The sequence below is a fragment of the Chenopodium album genome, chromosome 13 (assembly GCF_948465745.1).
Source record: "Chenopodium album chromosome 13, dcCheAlbu1.1, whole genome shotgun sequence".
In the NCBI taxonomy this organism is placed as follows: Eukaryota; Viridiplantae; Streptophyta; class Magnoliopsida; order Caryophyllales; family Amaranthaceae; genus Chenopodium; species Chenopodium album.
The window spans coordinates 42,394,365-42,419,891 of NC_137846.1; the positions used below are offsets into that span (position 1 = coordinate 42,394,365).

Genomic DNA, 25,527 nt, shown 5'->3' on the forward strand with positions numbered 1-25,527 from the left:
TCAATTCGGACCATTAAAAGCAAATTGATATTAAATTTCGAATTATTAAAAAATAATCGAAAGTTGGGATTATTTTGGGCGAATGAGGCAAAGTTGGGATTATTGTTGTCAATTTTTCCTAAAGAAAATAATTTAAATAACCACTGATTATTACTATCGTAATAACCATGTAAAAAGATAAAATTTATATGATAAAGTTTGGTGGCACGACCATGTATAGCGTCATCTACTTAAAATTTTGGGTTATTACAAATACTATGAACAACTAAATTTAAATCAAAAGGTTTCCCATGACATAGCTAGATATGGCGCGCATCGCAAGCGTTAATCTCGCAAAATTAATTTACGCATTTAGACCTGAAAATTCTCACCCAACCGTGACCCGAAAATATCAACCCAAAATTGACCCAAACACAAAACTGACTCGACTTGACTCATATTCGACCTGAAGTGGAGTTGACCCGAACTTGACCCGATACCTGAAGTGACTTGACCCGAAGTTGACCCATTACCCGAAGCAATCCCGACCCGAAGTGACTCGAAACATGAAGTGACTTGACCTGATCTTAACCCAAATTAATTGACTCGAACGAACCCGAAACCCGAAGCGATTCGAACTATATCCGAAATGACCTGACCCAAAATTAATGATACTCAAAATGATCTAACAAAATGAGAGCTTAATTACTTTACCCAAACGAACACTTATTGAAAATAACCTAAACAATACACTCTTGTGTGTATAATATTGTTGGAATGTGCGTCTAATCTATAATTTATATATAATATAATATTATTAAAACCCATGGGATTAACATGTTGACGACATGTGTCATCATAAAATTTATGATATAGCGCCACATGGATGATGACATGATTACACATTAATATTTAGATTAGATATGAACCATTACATCCCTTGAAATTCCCAACTTTTCATTACCACCCTATTCTACGATTAGTGTCACTTTATTTCTTAATTAACATTCATTTTACCATTTTTATTTTATTATTTAAACTTAAGGTATTGGTTCGAAAATATTATTTAAACACTCAAGCTAATTTTTTTTATTTTGCATTTAAACATAATACGGGGCATTGTCCGGGCCACAAACTAGTTTAATACTTATAATTTATAAATAATTTCACTTAATCATTTTATTAGGAACACTAGTTATTGTTATTATTATTATTATCAATCTTCTTTTTTAAATTAACAATAAAGCTAGATTGTGAAATGATATTTGATAATTAAAAATTCAAAATGTTTTACCTCACCTCAGAAACTTCAATGGAAAAGTGAAATAAACATGAATTTGATAAATTGAATTCAAGTTTTATAGGCGTGTTTCTTTTTTTTTTTTTTTTTTTGGAGGGCCATCACTATTCCTCATTTCCTCCTAGATCTATATTTCTTCCTCACGTTTGCGCTGGACCTCTTCTCTCTCCTCCATTGAAGCGTACTGTGTATTCTCCATTAAAGCGACTTCTGAGCTTAATCTCCTCCATTAAAGCGACTTCTGAGCTCTATCTCCTCCATTGTAGTGGCTTGTGAGCTCTATCTCCTCCATTGAAGCAGCTTCCGAGGTAAGATAATTTTTTTATCGTTTAATTTAATAGTCACTTACTCGAATTAGGGTTCTTCAAATGCTGATTATTGAGCAATTGGTTACAAAAACTCAAGTTATGAATGATTATAACGAGCGATCTCATTGCTAGAATTTCGCTATTTATAATTTTATATACTTGAATTAAGAGGAGTTCAACTTATTTTTTGATAAATTGAGTCAACTTTGGCTGATAATGTGTTGCAGGCTTTGGTTTATATAACCCTTTAATGTCAGGATGAAACCATGAAAATGGACCTTTTCTCCAAGCAATATATATTTAATACTAGTATTATTAATAATAAGAATAATATTATGCTGATTGATTAAAGTATAATCTTTAATTTTAAGGGGAAAAGAGGACATACATTGCTGCTGAATTGGGGGAGATCTAAATGGGTAGGTCTGTAAGATGAACAACAACTGTCCTGTCCACCCAAGACGGAGCTTCTTCAAGGTTTTTATACTGGTGTCATAGATTAAATCTTCACGCCTCGCCTTCATGACGACCAAACGTGCTTATAAGCTACGTATCCTTTTCGTTCTTATGCGATTGTTACTTTACTCTTTGGATTATTTTGTTAATTTTTTGAGTTATGAGAGTTATTTTTGTCAATGCTTGGAAACTGTGGCCCTAATTGCTTGATCAGTGTCCTAAATCGTTTAATTTTCCCTGTTTCTGTACTACATTGTCCAACGATGGTTCTTTTATTTTTATGTATCGCGTCTTTGGATTTGTTTCCTTAACGGATTGGTTACAGAGGAATTTGTAGCGCATACTTCTGCTGTCAATTGCCTGAAAATTGGAAGGAAGTCGTCAAGGGTTTTAGTCACTGGAGGAGAAGACCACAAAGTCAACCTTTGGGCCATTGGAAAACCCAATGCCATATTGGTTAGTTCATTCAGCTTCAACATGTATATTTACTTTTACTTCAACAGTCTTGTTCAAAACAAATGGGTTAATATTTGTTTTATGCTGAAGAGAGAGAGAGGGGGGGGGGGGGGGGGGGTTGGAGTGTTAAGATTACACAAAAGGAATTTTTGCCTTAAAGGTAAAGCAGAGGAAAATAAGGGTAAAAGAACATGTAGTAGTTTGGTTTAAGTGCCAGCCACACTTCATAGAGTTACAGGGTGGTTGTGATGCTTCTGTAATTGGTAAACTTGTTTCAGACTAACAATACAAACTTATTATATGTATCAAGAAGCATATGACTTGGCCGGAATCAATTAACTTTTTGCCTTTACGTCGATTTTGTGAAGGGAAAATAACTGAAAACTTTGGAGTGTTCTACATATTGTTTGGAAAAGTGCCATAGAAGATATCTACTTAGGCATTTAAGTTTTCTCAAATTTTTTAGTTCTTGTTCTTCATTGATCATATTAAGTTCCTCCTTTGTGGTGTTGAACATTTTTCTTGCTTACAAAAAACATCATCATGTAAAGAAGAAAACATGGGGATGCTTCGTGGTATATGGTACTTTTTTTTTTTGTTGGTCCTTTCTCTTTAATTTGTAAAAAAGATGGGGCTAATTGGTGGTTATGGTTCTTCCAGAGAGTTGGCTCAAGTGTAGTTTCGTTGTAAGTATTACTACAATCTTACAAATAAGAAGAGGCTTCTCATACATATAATGAATGCACTTGTTTTTCTCAAATACCCGTGGTTCATAATTTGTTGAAATTTGTCATCCTTTTTAACTATGACTTCTCATGCAGAGTTTGTCAGGTCACTCAAGTGGGATTGACTCAGTAGGTTTTGATTCTTCAGAAGTTCTTGTTGCTGCTGGAGCAGCAAGTGGAACAATCAAGCTTTGGGATCTAGAAGAAGCAAAGAGTATGTATACCAGCTGTAATTAGGCACATCACATTTTCAATGTCTCTGTATTTTTTTTTGAGGCTCCCATCTGTATGAAATTAATATATATTTCTTTTAGTTGTTCGAACACTTACGGGACATAGATCCAACTGTATATCTGTGGACTTCCATCCATTTGGGGAGTTCTTTGCATCTGGATCTCTGGATACAAATTTAAAGATATGGGACATTAGAAGGAAAGGTTGCATTCACACTTACAAAGGCCACACTCGAGGGGTCAATGCCATTAGATTTACGCCGGATGGACGCTGGGTTGTATCTGGTGGTGAGGACAACACTGTCAAGGTTAGATTTGTCTTTATGAAAATTATAGTGTAGTTGCAGTATAGTGAGATTGCCCCTTTTACTTCATAATACTAGCTTCTAGTGAGTAGTGAGACTAGTGACTATCTAAATTTTTTTTTTTCCCCCTGCCACGTCTAGTGTAAATATGATCATTATACCTTATTTATTTGTTTTGTTTTTCATTGTCGCACACATTGGAAGATGCAGGAATTTTAAGATGGGATACTAAATAATGTTGACCTGACAATTTTTACACTTTTAACATTCTTTCTTTCATTTGCAACTTGCAATGTTGAATTAATTGAACAATTTTTTTGCTTTACTGAATTTAGCTATTTCTTGTAAATTTAAGGATGCTGTTACCAATTTACCATGTTTACTTGTTTAGGCATGTAGGTCCATCAATGGTCTTCATCTGACACATTGATTGAACTTAATCGCATGCTAATCTAGCAACAGATATTACAAAAACTTTAACCTGTTGTGGTTAAGATACTGATTGGCACCAACCATGATATTGTACTTTATTCACATTTCGCGATTATTGCCTACTTCTGCATATATTCCAAGACTTTGAGAACTTTCTCTTTTATGTGTAAACCTCAACAATAAAACAATGCTCTTAAATGCTATTTGATGATATATATCCTTAACTTGCTTTTAAAGTCTTGATTTCAAAAGCTGAATATTTAGGTGGTGGTTTCTTTGAAGTGCTAAAGTTATAGTCATAGTGCAATATGGAATGCAGCACCCAGATTCCCAGAATTATGATAAATGTTTTACAAATTTAAAGGGCTAAGTGGCTACCATAGTTTTGATTGTTACCAATCAACAATGCGGAGTTATATCACCAACAAAATAAATGCTAACTTCAAAGATTTTGAAAATGATAGCTCTAATCAAGTAATTGGGGAGTTAGAAATATGTGGCAAGAGGGAAAGGCTATATCTAATGCTTCTTTCTAACCCCTTAAAGCGTTATGGCTCCCGCTTTGCACTTCAATTGAAAAACGGTAAACAGTACTCACTACCTTATTATTTTTATCCACTTATACTAAAAAATACCCCACAACCAACATCCTCTTAAAATTATGTTCCTGATAGAGATGAGAAGTTCTTTGTGGGACGAAGGGAGTAAATATCTCTTAGTTTGACCCAAAACATAAAGGGGATAAACAAACAAACCTGCTAATGTAGCTGTACGTATAGCTTTAGTTGGCCCAAGATAAGAAAGATTGGGGGGGGGGGGGGACTTACTCTTGTTTGGTTTTTAGATTAGAAAGTTGCACAAGCCTTATCAACTACTGTCAGGTTGCAAAGTCTTAACCTGTGGAACAGTTATGAGTTGCTGATGATGGAAGCTCCAGAGGTGCTATATTGATAACTGTTGGTTTACCTAAGTTCTTTATTACTTCAGCCATAGCTTTACTATATTGTATTACTTGATATAGTACCAATATTCAATATGCCTATGGTTTTTCTATTCCATTTGCTTGGTTGATTTCATGAGGAGGAAGAGTTAATCATTTTTGTTTGATATTTATCCTCAGTTTTGTTTGGGATGAGTTGCTATCTTTGCCAATGATATTTCTGTGGCAGTAAAATAAAAAGGAAGAAAGGTTGGATTGCTGAAATATGGGGATGGTTTTGTTTGCAATGTGGTGGTGCTCTTGGAGAAAAAGAAATCATTAGATTTTAAGGATGGAGTTTGCACGCATCAAGAGTTCAAGTTCTTATTTTTGAGGCTATTAATTGGCTAAATCGAAATCTTTGGGGAGCTTAATGTTTCATTATTTTGTAGACAAATTGTTATCATAACAGCTTGAGGGCACACTTTTAACCTTAAGGTGACCCTTGCTTGGCTTTATTTTTTATTTTTTTAAAAAAAATTTTAAATTTTTTTTTATTTTTATTTTTATAAATATCTTTAAACTTATCTAAAAGATTAAAACTTGTTTTTCTAAATGCCAAATGTATAGGGAAAGAAAGATCCTTTGTGTAATTGTAGCTTGACAAAAGCTAATTTCATATATTGTCATTTTAAAACATGTAAATTAATTGGTATCCTGTACCTATGTAAAAGAAAAAGTAAGCTACGGTAGTTATTTTGGGTGGAGACAGTATAACTGCTTACCTCTTTTTGCTTCTTTTTCTGCAGTTATTCAATTAGGGTGCATTTATCTCATAGATTTACTTGCCTATTTATTTATGTGAAATTGTTTAAGAAGCAGAGTACAAGGTCCTTATTATGATGCCGTTCTTTGACAGCTGTGGGACCTGACAGCCGGCAAACTACTGCATGAGTTTAAGTCTCATGAGGGGCAGGTTCAATGCATAGATTTCCATCCGCATGAGTTTCTTTTGGCTACAGGTTCATCACGCTTCCTTTTAGCTGAATATCATATGTCTTTTTTTTGCATTAAATCTGTTGATTTTTTTTAGAGTAGCTTTGAAAGAAATATTGATATTGCATTAGCTTCATCTTTTCAACAAAGTTTTAGATTAAGAGCTAAAACAATAGATGAAAGTGGATTGGTTGTCTGCTATAGAGTTCACATGAAACTTTAAATTTATGGCAAAAGTTTCTTTTATAATTAAATAGGCATATCATAAGTTGGTCCATTTTTATTGTATTATTGCTTCATGTTAGAGGGTCATGATGAAATAATAAAAAATAACCAGGAATGGGTTTTAATGAATTAGATGTCCTTGAGCAAACATACTTCCTCCATTCCACATATATTTTTATCATTTTGGCTTTTTAGCTATTCACATACTCCCATATAATCATCTATTATGATTTATACAAAGGGGAAAGGAATTTTGTGGGATCTTGTTACATTCGTCTTGATAGATACTTTTAAAATATCAATTTTTATTATATTACTTAGAATATAATTGAAGATACAAGTGATTAAAGCTGTGTGTTGGGAAGTGTAAATTCCTACATGTTGCAATATTTATGTAACAGAGGAAGTGTAATTCAGTATTTGTAATGAGCTACTCAACACATCAGTATATGGCTTTGAGATAAAAGTTGACATAGGTTGTATGACTTGTATCTACCCATTTGGTTTGTACTGTATCTTTTCCATAAAGAGTCTCTGATGTTCGTATTGTATACACATGAACTTAACTGAATATTACTCTCCCTTTTGTGTTATCTGTGTGCTAATCTTTATATCAACTTTGCTTATGTCTTGCATAGGTTCTTCTGACAAAACAGTCAAATTCTGGGACCTTGAGACTTTTGAGCTAATTGGTTCAGCAGGACCTGAGGTAAAATTTCCAAATAATGCTTAATCAGACTTTGACTTCTTCCATCTTTTATTTTATGGATGTATTTCATGTTACTCAGTTTCTGGTGTCAAGTCACTCATTAGTTGAATTTATCTTGTGCCCATAAGACATCAGGAGTGCGTTGTATGGCCTTTAATCCTGATGGGAGGACCCTGCTCTGTGGATTACATGAAAGCCTAAAGGTACTTATCCATCCCTATTTCTGCTGGCAATAACTGAAACTTGGGGATTTTTGTTTCTAATAATTACATGCCAAATTGATTTATCTTTTAATCCCACAATGTAGGTTTTTTCTTGGGAACCGATTCGTTGCCACGATACCGTGGATGTTGGATGGTCTAGGTTGTCAGATCTGAATGTGCATGAGGGAAAGCTTCTTGGCTGCTCTTATAATCAGAGCTGTGTTGGAGTTTGGGTAGTTGACATCTCGGTAAGTGAATTTATAATCAAATCAATATATCTAGTGGACTGCGTATGTGTTTTTCTTTTTATTTTTTTTAATTTTTTATTTGTGTGTGTGTGTGTGTGGAGGTTGGTTAACTAATTTTGATTTACAGTTAATTGATTTGTACATTGTTGTTGCTTTGTTTTCAGCGGATAGAGCCATATTCAGTTCGTACGCGCTCCAATGGATATTCTGAATTGAAGTCTGCTTCATCTGGTAATTTGTCATTGCAAAACGAAAACCCTGCTAAGGTTGGATCAGGCCGGCTATCAACATCACATAATTCAGATTTAGCAGAAAAAGAAACAAAACCTTCAGGAAGGCATTTGGCAAACTCAAACCAATCAAATAAAGATTCCAGAGTCTCTCCTAGTATGTCAACAGATCCACTAGACTGTCCTCTTTGTTTATCTCTGTTCCTCTCTTAGCTATATTGCGCTCTCAAATGCTGTTGTTCAGAGATATGATGCTGACTCGTTTTCCTATTGGTTATGTTTGCTGTTAGATCCCGGTGGTATACCTAGCACCCCTCAGCGAGTCAATATGAGCACTAGTCCAAGAAACACATTGCAACCTACAGCGGTAGTTCAGAAAAGGAATTCCTCAAAAACACAATCAATGCCAAATGCTTCTATAAACAATAAACCTGATGTTGCGCCCATAATTGTCCCAAGAGATGATGCAAGACTAGAGCAAGCAGAATTCAAGAGGGAAGTATTTTCCAGGAGAACTGTTCCTCATCCTTCACAGTCTAAGTCTTCTGAGTCGAGAAGGTTTTCAAGCGCAACTGAAGAATTTGATGGGCCAACTATTACTGTCCAACCTGAAAACACAGTTGTTAAGGCACCAGAAATGAGCGGAGTTGCAAACAAGAGTATGTTACTTGCTGCCAGAAACCTGAATACTAGTCTTCCTGTTACAGAGAGGAACCTGAAAGAGGATAGGTGTGTCGGCTCAATGAAGGTTGAATCTAATTCCTCATTGCAGCCTCTTACCAGCTCTCCGCTTGACAATTGTATGTCCTCTGATAGCTTCCTGTAATATTTTTATATTATTGCACTAATTTACCACATCAAGTACGAGTTTGATAACTTTGGCTTGAATTGACCTAGTGAGGAATTAATTTACTACATCACGTTCTAATCGGGGCATCTGTTGCTCATGGCATCTTATCACAAACATTTCATTTGGGGATCTAGTGCTAGACACAAATTTTTATCCATCTTCGAATCTTTTCCACGAGTCAGTTTAACACAGTAAACAACATTGAAGCAAGGTGGTGCTATGCAACTGGTCGGGTAAGATGTGAAAGTTATGATGAGAGTATCGAGTTTGTACTCTAGCAAGTAGCAAGTTTGCATTGGTCCTTCTGTCCTGATACAATCATTCTTGTGTCTCAGCTGTGGTCCTTCTGTATGGTGGGATTGACTGCAGATGTGTAGAAAACCATTTTGTAGAGCTAAATGGCTTAGCTTTCCTGCTTAGTGTTACTGTGGTTGAAGCTCACTTGACACCATTTTTAAACACTTGTGAAAATCATATCATTTTTCGTCAAGGTTTCTTTTCTCCATCCTTCATCAGGTTCCTGAAAGTTCTGAAAATATAGTAGTCTATTATATGATATTTCTCGACTTCCTGAGATACCCATGGAAAGACACATCGGGCCCAGTGAGAAATTTGCTTCTGAGCCTTTTATGCTCTCTGCTTGCTGATCTGATCTGATTTGGAGCTTAGTGTTATTCGAGAAAGTTTTATTCCCAATTATATAATACCTTTTGGGTATAAATATAGGATCGTTTGCTCAGTGTTCCCATCATTGACTAGGATTGTGCTATTTTACATGCAATCATCTAAGCTTTTCAAGTTTTGGATAAGGAATTTAGCCTCCCAATTTCTAAGCAGAATCTCAACTGTTAAATGTGTATTTATAAGTATCGTTCATGTGTCAGGGTTGAGGATGGCAAATTAATGAGTGATTTGGGAGTAACAGGGATTGCTCATGTATGGTGTTAATTTTTCAAGGCATAGAGGCCTTGAAAGGGAACTTCAAGGTTTTGGAGCAGTATAAAAATATCATGTATTAGAAAATGTTGTAGGGTCTTAAGATTGACTTTTAAATTGTAGAAACTGTGGAAGTAACAAATTTCAAAAATATGATTGATATGTATAAAACCAGAAAATCAAATTCTGATTCCTCAGCTATGGCAATATAAGTGATTGTTTGTCTTATATTTTCTTTCCAGATGAAATTCGAGTATCTAAAACTAGTAAAGATGCCAGTTCCACAGAACGTGCTGGTATTGCCTTGATCCCTGATAATTTCTTCTTTTTTGATGTTCCGGATTGCCTTATATATGGTATCTGTATATCTGAATTTTGTGTTCATTTCTACATGAACTAGGAAGAACCCGCTCATTGGTTGCAAACTGGGAGAATAGAGAAATATCCCCCTCTTCTGAAGATCCTACTACTACCAGCAGTACCTCTATTGCAAGCAGTGTTGTTGACTCACGCCCTATTAAGATGGTATGCACTCCATGATCCCTTATGCTGTCAGCCTTTTCTTTCATATGCTTTTCTATGGCTACTGCTTGGTATTCTTAACATTGTGGCATTAGCTCTGATACTTTACTGGCTTATTTCGACTGCATGCCTATGATTATATTATCTCTTTCCTATTGTAATTATCTAGGTGCTGAGACTTTAGTATTCCTTTTGTCCCTGCTCAAACTGAACAGTAATTTGGGGTGCAATGATTAAATTGAGAGAAAAAGCTGGGTGGATGGTGGGTTGGCGGTGTTTCCCAAGCAGAGAACAAACATACCAAAAGGAAAATGCCTTACTTTTAATCTGCCTTTATGGTGATTTTTAATATTGAACTAAGACTCAGGGAATATTATTTCATTATGAACAGCTTTACCACTTAAAATATACTGGTTTCTGAGCCATGATATTCCTGTTATCAAGCGAAATTAAAGTTAGTTATCCAATTGTTAAGGTTGGTTCAAACAGTAGGGAGTAGAGCACATGCCGTGGTAGACTTCCATGAGTTTAGAATCTTACTACGTTATGAATATATGTGCTTGTATTCCATGCAAAGTGGTTTCTTATGTTTGTTTTCCAGCCAATTAAAATGCACACTTTAATGGCTATCCACAACTAGGAATTTTCTTTATTCTAAAATGTCAACATTGTCCAAGCTAGAACCAGATTGAATTTCAGACAGTGATAACTTAATGGTCATTTGGTGGCCATCTGTATAATTTGAATACTGATAAATCTACAATGTCTTTGTGTTTATAGATTCTCTCTCTTGGCAGGAGTATGTAGGTATTTCTAAGCTTTATTTGTTAGTATCTTTTTTTTTTTTATTTTTTTTTTTTATTATTATTATGGAAGGGGAGGTACAAACGTACAAGTTCTTGTTTGATTTCACCGAGAAGGAGATATCTTAGTAAAGTTTTGTTTGTGAAATTGGTGTAGGCGTTTAGCAGATTGCATACTGTATTTTGAGATTGAGTGCTACATTGGATTGTTTAGAGTTTGGGTCTGGAGTACATCTGTTTCTCTTCCCTCATAAGGATGTAAATAAAGGATGTAAATATTCCTGTGCTTGACATCCTATTGAGTCTCATTCTCTTGCAGATTTTCATTGCTTCTTTTAAGTGTTTTTTTTTTTTTTTTCCTCCATTTTCTTTTTCTTTATTTGGTGGATAAATTAACTTTCTTTTTGAAACAAAGGGAGTGCAACAATGTGAATTTCATTTCCGCCTATGGTATTAAATATTCGTCATCTGCTTTCTACCAATGTAGTAATCTCTATATTTTTTGTGATAATCTACAGAAATCTAAGCCGCGGGGAAATTCTCATTCAACTGAAAAAGACATGCCTTCAGTGAGTTCAGTCACAGACGATGATATTATTGCCCAGATTATTGGAAGGCACGATCATTTTCTTTGTTCTATGCAATCACGTCTGGGTAAATTACAGGTATCTGCTAGAACCTTCTGTTTCCCTATTTTTTTTTTTTTTTTTTTTTTTTTAAATTAATTTTTTTTACTTGTATTATTTTTAAAAATTTGTTAGTTATTTTTGTTTTTATAAAATTGGCAAGTTGGTTCTTTTTCTTCCCCCATTATTTGAACACATCTAATTTTATGGGTGTCTAGGATAAACTGGAAGCTAAGAAAAGTTATGCTGATAACAACTTAACCCTTAGCATAGGCTGAAACATAGTGGCAAAGTCTTTATTATCATTATTTTTTCATCGGTCTTGTCGGGAACCTGGAATATGGGTGTGTGGGAAAGAAGTTTCAAGAATATGAAGTGCACAGAAACCTGCATGTGTTTTCTAATGTAAGTCTTAAATTGCTGAAGTTACCTCAACCAGCATGTAAGTCTCTGTTGAGTGACAGGTGAGAGGATAGGCATTGTAAATGATGGAGGGGAGTTGTTTGATGCACATCCTTTTTATCCTCTTGGATGGAAGTTCAAAGCTGGGGGCTGTATCTCAATTTCCAACATTTAACTTTTATTGGCTTGGTAATTTCCTTCATAATAGCAATTCATGCATCAGTACTATACTACTATGTACCTAGATGCTAGACCCTACCCTAACTTTAAGTTACGGACTGATAAGTCAACCATGGCTTAGTCATCTGCAACGGACTGCGTACTCGAGATGGTAATTTAGACAAGAAAATAGAGAAAAGGTAAGGAAGAAGACGGTTGATTGCAAATTGATATAGCCAAAGGGCTTTGAAGATTACAACTAGGCTACTATGGCTTTAGGCCATGACTCTCCAAGCTAAACTATTACAACTTTCTGAATAATTCATTTTCTTCCTTACTTCTTGCTATTTAAGTTGCTACAACACTACACATGTGACTAAGCCTTAATTGCTAATGATAACTACTTTTGTCTTCTTCCATTAGCTGCCAAAATAGAGCCACTGAAAAGTAACTCTGCTCTGATTTAGTTGTCTTCTGCTTGTTGTTGTTGTGGGTTGTCTTGTGGGTTCCTTCTGCTGTAGGTATGCACAATGGGTGGTCTGGGTTGGTGTATTACATCATCACAATATCTTTCACCAAAAAGTAATATTTGCTGTTTGTGATGCAGAATAGTAAAACATGAACAGTTGGAAACTTGGAATAGTTTTGGAACCTAATATAGTATTGGGCATTTACTTGTACATTCCTTTATGCCTTCTTTTTTCGGCTGGAGAGATAATTAACTTAGTCGTCTTTCAAGTGCAACTACTTTTATTTGTATAGTTGTATTTTGCTGTTTCTTTGTGAATTTCTCTTTTTGCAATCGCAGCAGTGCGTATCTAGTGTCCCAAGGCCTCTCTACTGGTCAAAAGGTCCAACCTATTATGAGTCTTTTCTCCTATGAATTTTTGTTTAGTTTTAAAAGGGTACTTTCCAATCTGCTGGATTAAGGAGTTTCCTGTTTCATCTGACCTCTATTTCTTTCTTTGATCTTCATGACTTCATCCTAAATAACTCTTTTGATTCTTTATCCTTTCCCTTCACCTCTTTTCAAGTCTTGGCGGCATCAAGGGCCTTAGGGCAAAGCCAATATACTTGATTTTGTCCAATCTTAAGTAGTTATTCCTTCTGCTTGTTTATATTTAGTAATGTTTATAGAAGCTTATTCAAAGGTAATCTTATCTGTTCTGGTTGTCTTCTTTTGATTTTAGCGTCAACTAGTACTTTGCTAATCTCATGTCCATAACTTGTGCCTCAAAACATCCAACCTTCTCCCACTCTTTATATGGCAGAAAGGTTACAGTAAAGTAACTTGATTTCTGAAGTAAACCTCTAAGAACTACTATTAGGCTGCCTCAATGTTTGGCCTCTTATGTTGCTCTCTATTGAACTGAAATAGTAGAATACTTTGTTTTAATGAGCTCACACCTCTAGTCTTTGAAAATAAAAGGAGACTAAGTCTGGTCTATGTATTAGTAGTTCCTGATAAGATTTCACAAAAAATCACTATATGCTTGACTGCCTTACAAATCTTTTGTCATAAAGGCGGTGAAATCCCGAGAGTTTTTAATGATTTGGAAGCAGAAAATTTGTCAATGTGTAGTTTGAAGATCACCAATTATATATTGGTACTCAACAAGAACGATGTATCTCTGCCAGCATTTTTTTTTTACTTGGTCAGCTTAACCTTTTCTGATGTTTTTTCAGGCAGTGCGTAGATTTTGGGATCGTAATGATGTTAAAGGGGCTATAGGTGCTATGGAGAAGATGGCTGATCATAGTGTAAGCTTTCTACTTCTGATGTATTTTCCACTTTACCTTTTTCTTTTATTTCCCCAAGACACTTCTTTATCATTAAAAAAAAAATAGAAACTATTTAGCTCAGAGCAGTTCATTCTCCAATCACTATGTAATGCAGGTCATTGCTGATGTAGTTAGCCTTTTGACAGAGAAAACTGACATTGTTACATTGGAGATTTGTACGTGCCTCTTGTCACTACTTGCAAGCCTTCTTGAGAGTGATATAGATAGGTAAAAAGCTTGCTGAAAATTTTTATGCTTTCAAATTAGTCTTCATAGTAGTGATATTATTGTAAAATGGAGAGGCATATTGGCAGATTGGTGCTATGTTGCCTCATCATGGCACTACCAAAAAGGGTCATTTTATATATATATATATATATATATATATATATATATATATATATATATATATATATATATATATATATATATATATATATATATATATATATATATATATATATATATATATATATATATATATATATTTTAATCACTGGTATGTTTCAAAAAAAAAAAAAAAGAAAATCACTGGTAATGGAAAGATTTTCTAAACAGCCATATGACTATGACCTGATGTTGTAATGATAATTTTTACATGATTATAACTAAATTACAGAAATGAATTTTGCTGCAGCAGAAACTACCAATTTATAACCTCATTAAAGGTAAATGTAAAGATTTCATTAAAATTTCTTACGGTTCATGGATTTTGAAGGGTGAAAGAGAAGAAGTTGATGTTGCTAAATACGGAGTAACATGATGACCGTCATTTGGACCCATTTGGCTGGAACAAAATGGTCATAGTTGTAATGGAGTTGCCTTTTCTCTTGATAATTCATGAGACACAGTAACCTTGTTAGTGTCCTTATGAGCTAAGGCACCTTAGTGTCACGACTCATCTCCTAACCCAACGAGCATTGTTTGGTTTACCCCTGTATCCGTGATATGGCCATATGATGGTTTGTGCTACATACCTTGGTGATGTTGCTTGAGGTTTATTGCTTAGAGAGTGCCATAACCTGAAAAGATGTACTGTCAAGGTGGCAATGCCATTTTTATGGTGTAGCCTTAGAAAGGAATTTATTTTTAAGGTTTTAGCAGTGTATATAGCAAAGGTCTCGATGCTTCTGTTTCCTGTTTTTTTTTTTTTTTTTTTTTTTTTTATTTTTTTTATTTTTTTTTTTTATAGTGAATATAAATGATTATATTTTTGTTGAAGATCTTTAAATTAACAGCTTGATTATACTCAGGCATTTAGGTGTTTCACTTGATATGCTGGTAAAGCTGGTGAGAGTATTCGGTTCAGTAATTTATTCTGCAGTGTCTGCATCATCTTCTGTGGGTGTGGATATTGAGGCAGAGCAAAGGTGTGTATTCTTTCCTTGACTTGCAGTTTTGTCTATTTTTCGACTTATGTTTTGAAATTTTGCATTAATTTGGTCATCTATCCTGAATTAATTGTGCTAAAAGAGTGAAAGGGTAAATCTATCAAGCTATATTGTTATTTGCTTCTGTAATGTCATGTGTACCTTTCTAGAAATTTCCTTGACACACATAAACATGTTCAAGCTAAAGTTAAAGCTGGATAAGCATAAGGAAAATTTGTGAAAAAGGACTTTTTTTAGTGACCTATGTGTGTGAAAGGACCTTATATAAAAAAAGAGAAATTCTCAACGGTGACCCCTAACTTCTGTTACGCACACATGGTAACCCTCTTGAAAATGAATTATACAAAATGACCTTATTTAAGAATTTTATGCCATTTATTTTTATTTCCTTAAATAATTAATTAAAACTAACTATGGTTGGATTGATTTAAAAAGAATAGAAGAAAAACTAAAAAAATTAAACCAACCAACAACCCCACCTGCCAGCCAGAATCTCCTCTTCCGGCGATGTTTCTCCAAGCTCCCCCTGCCGGCAACGCTGCTCAACCTTGACCACCGCCAAGCTAGAACCCCCAACCCGCCAAAGACCCTCCTTTTCTCTCCTCACCGCCACCATCACCTCTACCCTCTTCCTCACCTCAACCCGAAATTCCCCACCAGACCAAGGACTGCCCTGCCACTAGACCATACCCACTGCTCATCCTCCCACTACAACCCACAAACCTCCCTTTCTCTCTCCTCTGACCTCTCCTATGCCCAGATCTAAACCCAACCGACAACCGCTCCTCCAACCATAACCCATGACCCTCTCTCTCCCCTCTGCTCAGACCCAAACCACCCGAACTCTAAACACCTCACTCCTCTCTCCTTTGACGACCTAGCCCTTCGCCATGGTGCTAGAGTTTCGGCTGAGGTGAGGTGGTAAAGTTTCGGTGAAGGTGGTGGTGGAGTTGGAGGCGGTGTTGTGGATAGATGGTTGGTGGTGGTTAATTTTTTAAAAATGTTTTTTTTTTTTAAAAATAAATCTAACCATAGTTTTAATTAACAATTTAGTGAAATGAAATTATAAGTTGGAAAAAATTCTTAACTAAGGTCATTTTGTATAATTGATTTTCAAGAGGATCATCATGTGTGCGTAGCAGGGTCACAGTTGAGAATTTCCCTAAAAAAAAGTGCTAAATTGGGGCCTTATTTCTAAAAATATTTGTGAGATGGGACCTTTTAACGGGATTCGGCCATTGACCTAAAATTTCCAGCGTTGTCTATCACCCTTTCCCCTCCGCCTTCCATTTTTTCCGTCTCCATCTCCCACTGCCATCATTCTTTGTCAACCCTGGTCCTCCCCACCCTGAAATCCTATGTACTCCCACCGAAAACCCCACCCCAGTGGCCCAACCCACCTGTAAAACCCTAACGAAACCACCTCACCCTTAGTCTTGGCCGCCATCGACTGCTTATGGCTAGGATGGTTTCGTTTTGGGGTTTTAGGTGGGAGGGAGGGTTTTTGAGGGTGGGTGGGGTTCATTTTCGTTGGTGGTGGCCAGTGAGATGGCTAGGGGTTGGTAGTTCAGCTTTCAAATGGTAGTGTTTAGGGTTTTGACGGTTGTTACGATGGCTGGTTGGGGTGGAGGAGGTGACGGGGTGCGTGGAAGGGGAAGGAGGAGAGAGAACGGTAGTGCTATGGTGGAGGGGAAGGAGGAAGGAGAAGAGGGGTTTTTTTTTTTTTTTTTTTTTTTTTTTTAAATGTCGGCACGTGATAGTCAATGCCTGAAATTTTGGGTCAATGGGTGTATTCCGTCAAAAGGTCCCATCTCACAAAAAAAAAAAAAGGGGTCCCAATATGCCACCTTTTTTTATGTAAGGTCCTTTCTCACAAATAAGTTACTTAAAAAGGTCCTTTCTCGCAAAATTTCCTAAGAATAACTCAAACTAGGCTTGAGCTCGCCAGAGCTTTTGACTGCTTGTTTCAGTTCAATTTAAGTCAAAGGCAAGAATGTTTTAAAATGAGCTTTAGATATGCTAACTGCTGGATCAAAAGAGGCTGTTATAACTCATAGGTCTTCAACTCTTCACATGTGGGTATAATGGATTTGTGGAATGGGATTTTTGTTGTTTCCTTTATAGATTTTTCATGCTAGTTTTAATCCTGTGCAATGCATTGGTGTTAAATAGTTATACTGACAATAAATTTTTATGTAACAAAACATTTATAGAACGTAATGAAATTACTCACCCAAGTGTTAAAAAGTATGAAATGTGATTAAAACACACGAGATAAAATAATTGCACATGTAATAGCTATAATGGGCAGTTTGATATTTTAGGAAGTTCACTTTAGATTTTGTATAAGATTTTTTTATAATACATTGCCCAAGTGTCCCTCTTAGTATCGCCTTTGGTAGTATGTATATAGTCAATATAGATGTCTTATAAGCTACTCAGAATTTTTTGTCTTTTCAAAACCATTATACGAAGTATTGCTTTACCAAACCTTTTAATTCTCACTGAGTTTAGCCAAGTTATTAATGCTTATGAAATTTTTTTTGAACCCATACAAATGAGTTGTTCATTAGCCTAAATGAGGTAAACACCATATTATTTGAGTTGATTGTTAACTAAATGAGCCTGACTTTTTTTCCTATTTGTTTATGGATGGGTTTTGACTGATCTTGGTGTGTTGTCCACGATGGTATCGAGTCATTATCATCCCTAAGAGAGGATGTGGAAAAAAATACAACTATGAAGAACATAAAAATTGGGGTTGACGGTTGAGGTACCGACAAAGGTCATCTGACATAAGACAATATTGCCTCTGTTAAAATCTGTAGGTTGGAGCGGTGCAACCTTTGTTACATTGAACTTGAAAGGGTTAAGCTATGTCTGCCAGCACTTATGAGGTTAGAGTATCTTCTGGTTGTGTTTTACTCTTTTTTTAAATTTGACTTTTGAATAACTAGCTCCTTTTGCTTTCTATAGAAGAGGGGGCTCAGTTGCGAAGTCTGCACAGGAGCTAAATCTAGCGCTAAGTGCTGCTTCTGAATGATGACAGATTCCATTTCTTGTTGGAACATAACATCCAAACCACCTGACTGTATTTAATCAATGATACTGCTGCACCTGATCTGTCCCAGTACAAGTCAAACACCATATGCAGCATGCAAGTTCATGCTGTCTGGGCTTGTGTGTTCACATGCTAACTGAAATCATTAACCAATACTGTTTATACTTCATGGTTACTGAAGGCGGAAGCTTGCTTATGTAGCCCCACCTGCTAAAGTCGCAAAGTTATGCAGGTGGCAACTGATCCATTGCGCCTCATGGAGCGAAAGCTATTGGTGCTTTTACTCCTCTAACCCAATATTCTGTAACCACTGGTTTCTTGAGTGAAGAGGTGTATTAAATTTCTTTTGTTCCATTTGTATTTGTGTACCAAGAAAGTTGATTCACTCAAAATGTTCAATTTTTGTGCATGTCGTGTAGATAGCTTTACCCGTGTTGCTGCTGCTGCTTAGTTATCTGCAGTAGTACTAACAAATTATGTTGGGAAATCTATGAGGCTTCTAGTAGTGGTAGTAGATTTAGTCTTTCCAAAGTAGGGTTTGAGAGTGTAAAGTCTTGGTATGGGGTAATGAAGATAAATGGTGCTTCCTTAAATTTTTATGGAAAACATAACTTATGGCAGTCTATGCATTGTTTATATACTTCACCAGCTTCTTGAACATAAAGAGTTATTGTTTGATGTTAATGAATTAACCTTAGCCCGTGGAGGCCGTTTGATCAAAGTGTAATGCAACTGTCGATTATAATTTAAATTGGCATATTGCAAAAATGATTTTATTGTACATTCACATATTGCAGAAATGAAGTAACACCCCATTTAATTTGATCACATACTCTTACATATTAAGGACTGTTGTAGCCGATGGACAGAAATTAGAATTAGATACATGCATGGACTTGAAAACGCATTTGATCACACTCTGGAATCCAACGTGTTGACTTCGAATGAAAATATCTTAACATCTAGAGATGATGTTCATAAGCTCATTTAGAACGGGAGCTTTAACCACTTGAGCTATCCCTCACTTTCATAAACATATTTAAATATTAAAACCAATCCAATTAATATGAAATTATGATTTCCCTTGATTAATACTTGAAATCACCAACACCACCATGTCCATCACTTGTTCTCTCCTGATTCCTCACAAGCACTTCCCTTGACAATCCCACAAGTCCACAACACTACATTTTTTTTTTGAAAGACACAACACCACATATTTAGTTGCTAACAAACGCTGTCACCTAACTCCGGTACCATTATACTCTCTCCTCCCTCCCACCACAATTTCGATGATGGGAATGATAATGGGTTTGAGCAGAATCAGAATAATCATAATCAAAATCATATTCATAATTATAGTAATAATCATTATAATTATATTCAGTTTAGTAATGGTGGGAATGGAATGATGATGCAGTCAGGGAATAAGTATGCTTCAGTGGTTTCTTATCATTAGCCTCCTACTGTTGGTCCTGGTAATAATTCAAGATGGACCTCATTTAGGATTATATGTTTATGACAAAGGTATAAACTTTTCTGATTTCATTAATTTTGAGTTTATGATGATTTTTAATTTGTAAGATTATTGACTTGAATTGTGAAATTTGATTGCTTGATCTATTCTGATTCTTGGGTACTTGGTTTTTTGTGCTAGATTGATCAGCTTAGTAGGGTCTGCCTTTGAAAGTTGTAGTTTTCCTGCTTTCATTATGATTGATTGGGGGATGGGGTGAGACTTGTACAATGGGAGAGCCGTGACAGTGGGGGATGGGGTGGGTATGAAACAGATGGAGACTCCGCAGTACATGCTATCTTGCAATTGCATGTCTCAAACATTTTTAAAAAAAATTGTGAGAGGACATTTAGGTTATTGTGAGCAGGGACGGACCTATTAAATGGCCTGACCGGCCCCACCAAAAATTATTATTTTTTTATTTTTTAATTAATTAAAGGTGTAACTTTATAGGTAAAATATAATTTTAATGTAATAAATAACATTAAATTAGCTTTGTCAAGTGATAATGCATTGAATTTGTGCAAAGAATCTTAGATTTTGGTCTACTTATCTTTTTTGTGTGTCTCACAAAAAATGAGGTAATGGGGATGAACTTACATTTACGCATACCAACTTATTGTGAAATCAAAAGTTAATCCAGAAATAATAATGGAAAAAAAAAAAAATCACCCTAGTGTCAACAATTTGTCACTACACTGACTCAGTCACTAGTGCAAAATGTTTTGGACTTGATCACTTAGATTTTTCTGGTCCCAATTTGATTCCTTTTCAAGTATTTTCTACCCTTGTGGCCTTGTGTTATGGTACAACGTGACTCCTACGCAAGTAGGAAAAAATAAAGCACCTCATCTCACCATATATATATTGCAGGGATATATATGCCACTGAAAATGCTTCAAAAGCCACTGAATTATGCTACTAGGCCCAAGCTGCTCCAACTTCTAGTTAACTGGCCTTCCTTACAATTACACCTAATTCTTTTCTCTTTTTTGAAAACATCTTCTTAAACCCACCTCATTAATTCTCACCTAATCATATCCTTCATTTCCATCCATACACAACAAATTCCAACTCTTTTTAAGATAACTTACTAGCTTGATCAACGATTATGTCACCACGTATTGGTCTAATTGGTAGGATACTGGTATGGATCATGTTGGTGGTAGGAACTGCACATGCAACTCTTATGCATCTTCCTGATAATACATCAGTGCCAAATATGTCTGTGGGTGGCAGGCGCCGTAGTCTCCTAAACAATGGCCTTGCTCTTACTCCACAAATGGGGTACGTACGTGTACTACTTCTTTCTTGTCATCCTTTAAACTTGAAATTCAGTCAAGGACAAATAAATGTCTGTCTATATTATATTCAACTGCATATACTTCATATATATTTAATCTAGAACAAAGGTCAGCATGATTCTGTTTTAAGGTTATTTAATTGCAACCTAAACCTTTCCCCTCTTTGTGTTCGTGCAAGTTTCCTATTTTTACTCTCCTTTAAATAAACACGAATGTGGTGACAAAAAAAAAAAAAAAATCAATCCGAGAAACCAAATCTTTGTGAAAACCAATTCTGTCATGTTTTTCTTTATAGTTGAATCTGTCATGTATTTCTTCGTCTTGAGTAGGTGGAACAGCTGGAACCACTTTGGCTGTAAGATTGACGAGCATTTGATAAGAGAAACAGGTAACTGCTTTTCTAATCAGTAATATTTGGAGATTCTTCATATGTTCCATGATATGAATATATGATGGACATCTTTGTAAACCATTCCTGCAGCTGATGCTATGGTGTCGAGTGGCCTAGCAGATCTTGGGTATAAATACATAAACATTGGTAAATCTACAAACTTTTTAAGATAATGTTTGGCTTACTGTTCTTTTAAGTACCGAAATTCTAAATTATTTTAGTCCTTAAAAAAAAGGTTCTTACTAAGTCATCAACTGTAACATAACAGATGACTGCTGGGCAGAACTCAACAGAGATTCTCAGGTGCATTCTCACCCTTGAATATCTGATTATCTTACTGTATCCTTGAAAGTGAGGGATAGCTCAAGTGGTTAGAGCTTTCCTCCCGGTTCTAGGAAATCATGGGATCGATTTTCACCCTCGTCCTTGTGGCTCTCTAAACACCGAAAAAAAAAAAAAAAAAAACTGTATTCTTCACATTTGTGATTTCTCCCACTAATCCCACTCCGTTCAAATATTCTAGGGACACTTGGTTTCCAAAGCTTCAACCTTTCCATCAGGAATTAAAGCACTAGCAAATTATGTTCATAGCAAAGGGCTGAAGCTTGGAATTTACTCAGATGCAGGGTATTCACTCTATCTCAAAATATTATGGGTCATCTCAGAAAAAAATAAGTAGTGATATGAAGTCAATCATGTTACAATTCTATGCATGTTTAAGCAGCTTAAATCTGATACCAAGACTGCTGGTTCAGAATTCAGACTTGTAGTAAGACCATGCCAGGCTCGCTTGGCCATGAAACGCAGGATGCGAAGACCTTTGCCTCCTGGGTGAGTAATTGATATCTTGATATGATACAAGGTCACTCAACATGGAATGGTAAAATACAGATTGCTCATCAGCTGTATTTTTGACTTTTTTCCCCCTCAAAAAATGTCTGAAATAGGGTGTTGATTACTTGAAATATGACAACTGTGAGAACAACAGGATTGACCCAAAGGAAAGGTTTGTAACTACTTACATAATATTGATGTACTTGTTCACTGGTGTTTTTATCAACAATCTGAAATTGATCTGCTTCATTAACAGCCCCAAGGTTTCAGGTTGAACATTACCGCCTTTCTAGCACTAACACTATCAATTGTGGATAGGTACCCTAAGATGAGTAAGGCCTTACTAGAAAGTGGCAGACATATATTTTTCTCCCTATGTGAATGGTAAGTAATTCATCAATGCAAGTTCAACTCGAAGGAGTTGTAATTTCAAATTTAGTTTACTATGAGGATATTCGACAGAACAATAGCATGATTCTCTCACAATAAAACTTGGTGATGAGCAGGGGACAAGAAGATCCAGCAACTTGGGCCCCGAGTATTGGAAATAGTTGGAGAACGACGGGTGACATTCAAGATACATGGAATAGGTAAAAGAGTAAAGTTCAATACACATTCTTATATTTGATCTGAACATCTATTTTTAGCAGTTAAAATGAGGGACTGTACTAGTTCAAGAATAGAACAAAAGTTTATTTTTCCTAATGCTTTATTGGGCTATTAAATCTGGAAACTCCTGTTGTACTTCAGTATGACAGATATAGCAGACAAAAATGACAAATGGGCATCATATGCTCGTCCTGGAGCATGGAATGGTAACAATAAGAAACATACTTATTCTCATTTTTATGATCGAGTTTCAGTGCTGTTTTCGATATGACAGATGAAAGGGGTTTAACATTGTCTGCAGATCCGGACATGCTTGAAGTTGGTAACGGAGAGATGACTAAAGAGGAGTATCGTTCTCACTTCAGCATATGGGCATTAGTAAAGGTACCATTCTAATACTCTGACTTTTATTATGCAACTCGATGAAGATGATTGGCCTGTAATAAAAACCTTGGGTTTCTGCAGGCTCCTTTGTTGGTTGGATGTGATGTGCGAACAATGGATCAGGCAACTCTTGAACTGCTAAGCAACAAGGAGGTCATTGCTGTCAATCAAGGTAAAGAAGGACTGGAGGAGGTTGTCAATTACTTCATATATACCAACCCTGTGAAGTGAACTTACTGACAAGTTTAAGTTTTATAACCAGATAAGCTAGGGGTTCAAGGGAGAAAGGTTAAGAAAAATGGCGATCTTGAGGTAATATATACTTTGCAGCTCGCTTTGTGTCAGACTAGCCATACCGTGTGGTCTAGCTGCTTGTAAAAAAACAAAGTAAATACTATAATACTAGCCAAGTAACCCCTGTAATATTGATCGAGTAACCCCATAAGGTAACCCCTGTAATGCTGACCAACTAACCCTGTAATGGCTAGCCACACAGTATGACCAACCACATAAGAGTTTGTGTATACTTTGTATACACTAGTTTTTCGGAGTCACTTTTGGCATGCAAGTCTCAGACTAATATCTTATGAAAATGTTTAGGTATGGGCTGGCCCATTGACTCAGAGGAGGATGGCTGTTATTCTATGGAATAGAGGATCTTCATCATCAAATATAACTGCATATTGGTCCGATATAGGTCTTAAGCCAACAACTATAGTGGATGCTCGGGACTTATGGAGGGTGAGTTCGTTGTTACCTTTTGTTTCTTATAAATTGTTGAACAGGACAATTTTCTTGTTTTGCTTGATGTTCAATCTAACTCCATGATCCATCTTCATTCAATACCCTTGAAAAAGCAGCATTCAACTCAGCGTGGTGTCAAAGCTCAGCTTTCTGCTCAAGTTGATTGGCATGCAGTTAAGATGTACATCTTAACACCCCACATGTGAGATTTCCAAGCCAAAAAGATCGCGTAAAAGCAAATCTTCTTGTATGATCAGCAGGGAGAGGAAAAGATGATTCAATAATTAGGAAAACAGACCTATGCAAAACACGTAGACAGTGTTTCACGTTGTATACTACAGTACTACCCAATATATACATGTTATGTTTATGGGCAGTATTTTCCGATAACAAAAGTGAGATTCAAATAAAGTACTGCTAATTCTTGAAAATCAAGAATTATATTTGTTACTACCTGTGCTGTGGCAATTTAACTCATTCTATGTTCACGTAAATGTAATTATAATGTACATTTTCATAGCAAATAAAAAAAAGAATATGATGTATAATATAAAGGAACATGAATAACAATCACACACTCTTACATATTCAGGACTGTTGGCATGCTGCATAAAGAAAGCATATTTAAAATGTTGACAGTCATAATAAAATCCTCTTTGTTGTGTTCAAACTTAAAAAACAATCATCTAAGGCACCACCACAATAGAATACCTCATTGCAACGTTCTAGATGGGACAACTCTAAAAATGTACAACACGAAATAATGTGCAAGTAAACAATGAAACACATCAACTTTATAGCTTAAATCAGGAAACTTGAAAAGGGATTTAGAGAAGAAAACATTGTAGCAGGAGGTCTGCAGGAAGAAATCCGAGAACAAAACACAGTTTGCCTGAAATATCTGTCCTTGGTTTATTTCTCCCGTTTCTTCTAATAGACGAGAATCAGAGACTAATGTCTTACCCAATCCCTTGACAATGCAAATCATTGATAACAGAAGCAGCCCCAATATGATGAAGTGCTACAATAGCATCACCGGGAAGACACAGGCCCCTTTCTGTTGCTTTCTTCAGAGTAGCCTCCAGAATCACCTCTGTAAACTCTGAATCAGTAGCCTTGGCAGACCCCTCAGCTAATAGAGAAATTAAACCTCTGTATACTTGGCAACCAATTTAGCCGCTGTAACACCACATGTCATCAGAACAATGAGCTTTGCCTGGGCTTTAATAGCAGTTCAGATAGCTGAAGATGCAAGACTCTCCAAGGGGCTCATTGGTAAAGGTGTAGCCCTAATCATCGCTTTGAAGATAGCTGCATAATCAAGGGAAGATTCTGCCTCGATACATATACAGGCCATGATCTTGACAGCAAGCTCAGGGTAAGCCCCAGCTGCACTCTCACCACTAAGCATAACACAGTCAATTCCATTAAGGACGGCATTAGCAACATCGGTGCTTCAGCATGGAGATTTAACCATGGATTCAAGCAT

The 25,527-nt window shown here is 35.9% G+C and overlaps 2 protein-coding genes across 3 annotated transcripts; both read left to right on the forward strand.

The window, feature by feature from the left end:
• Window positions 1-1,381: 1,381 nt before the first annotated feature.
• Window positions 1,382-18,896, forward strand: LOC145574777 (katanin p80 WD40 repeat-containing subunit B1 homolog KTN80.3-like). Of its 2 annotated transcripts, XM_081632635.1 has the most exons (19): window positions 1,382-1,587; window positions 1,959-2,137; window positions 2,369-2,499; window positions 3,321-3,438; window positions 3,539-3,765; window positions 6,033-6,135; window positions 6,973-7,043; window positions 7,172-7,246; window positions 7,351-7,494; window positions 7,659-7,881; window positions 8,015-8,524; window positions 9,753-9,806; window positions 9,911-10,035; window positions 11,354-11,500; window positions 13,709-13,783; window positions 13,920-14,032; window positions 15,058-15,174; window positions 18,024-18,092; window positions 18,172-18,896. In XM_081632635.1, the coding sequence occupies exons 2-19, from the start codon at window positions 2,110-2,112 to the stop codon at window positions 18,236-18,238; spliced, it is 2,397 nt and encodes a 798-aa protein (XP_081488761.1). In that variant the 5' UTR covers window positions 1,382-1,587; window positions 1,959-2,109; the 3' UTR covers window positions 18,239-18,896. The 2 variants fall into 2 exon arrangements, 1 of the variants encoding a protein (XP_081488761.1); XR_014098170.1 differs by lacking the exon at window positions 18,172-18,896 and having other exon boundaries at window positions 13,951-14,032; window positions 18,024-18,043.
• A 1,772-nt stretch (window positions 18,897-20,668) lies between these two features.
• Window positions 20,669-24,491, forward strand: LOC145574778 (alpha-galactosidase-like). Its single transcript, XM_081632636.1, has 15 exons — window positions 20,669-21,059; window positions 21,406-21,464; window positions 21,558-21,614; window positions 21,736-21,770; window positions 21,991-22,094; window positions 22,223-22,298; window positions 22,415-22,473; window positions 22,620-22,685; window positions 22,808-22,891; window positions 23,052-23,116; window positions 23,212-23,294; window positions 23,376-23,466; window positions 23,557-23,606; window positions 23,895-24,035; window positions 24,155-24,491. Exons 1-15 carry the CDS (start codon window positions 20,884-20,886, stop codon window positions 24,242-24,244), a joined length of 1,236 nt encoding a protein of 411 aa, XP_081488762.1. The 5' UTR covers window positions 20,669-20,883; the 3' UTR covers window positions 24,245-24,491.
• Window positions 24,492-25,527: the final 1,036 nt, after the last annotated feature.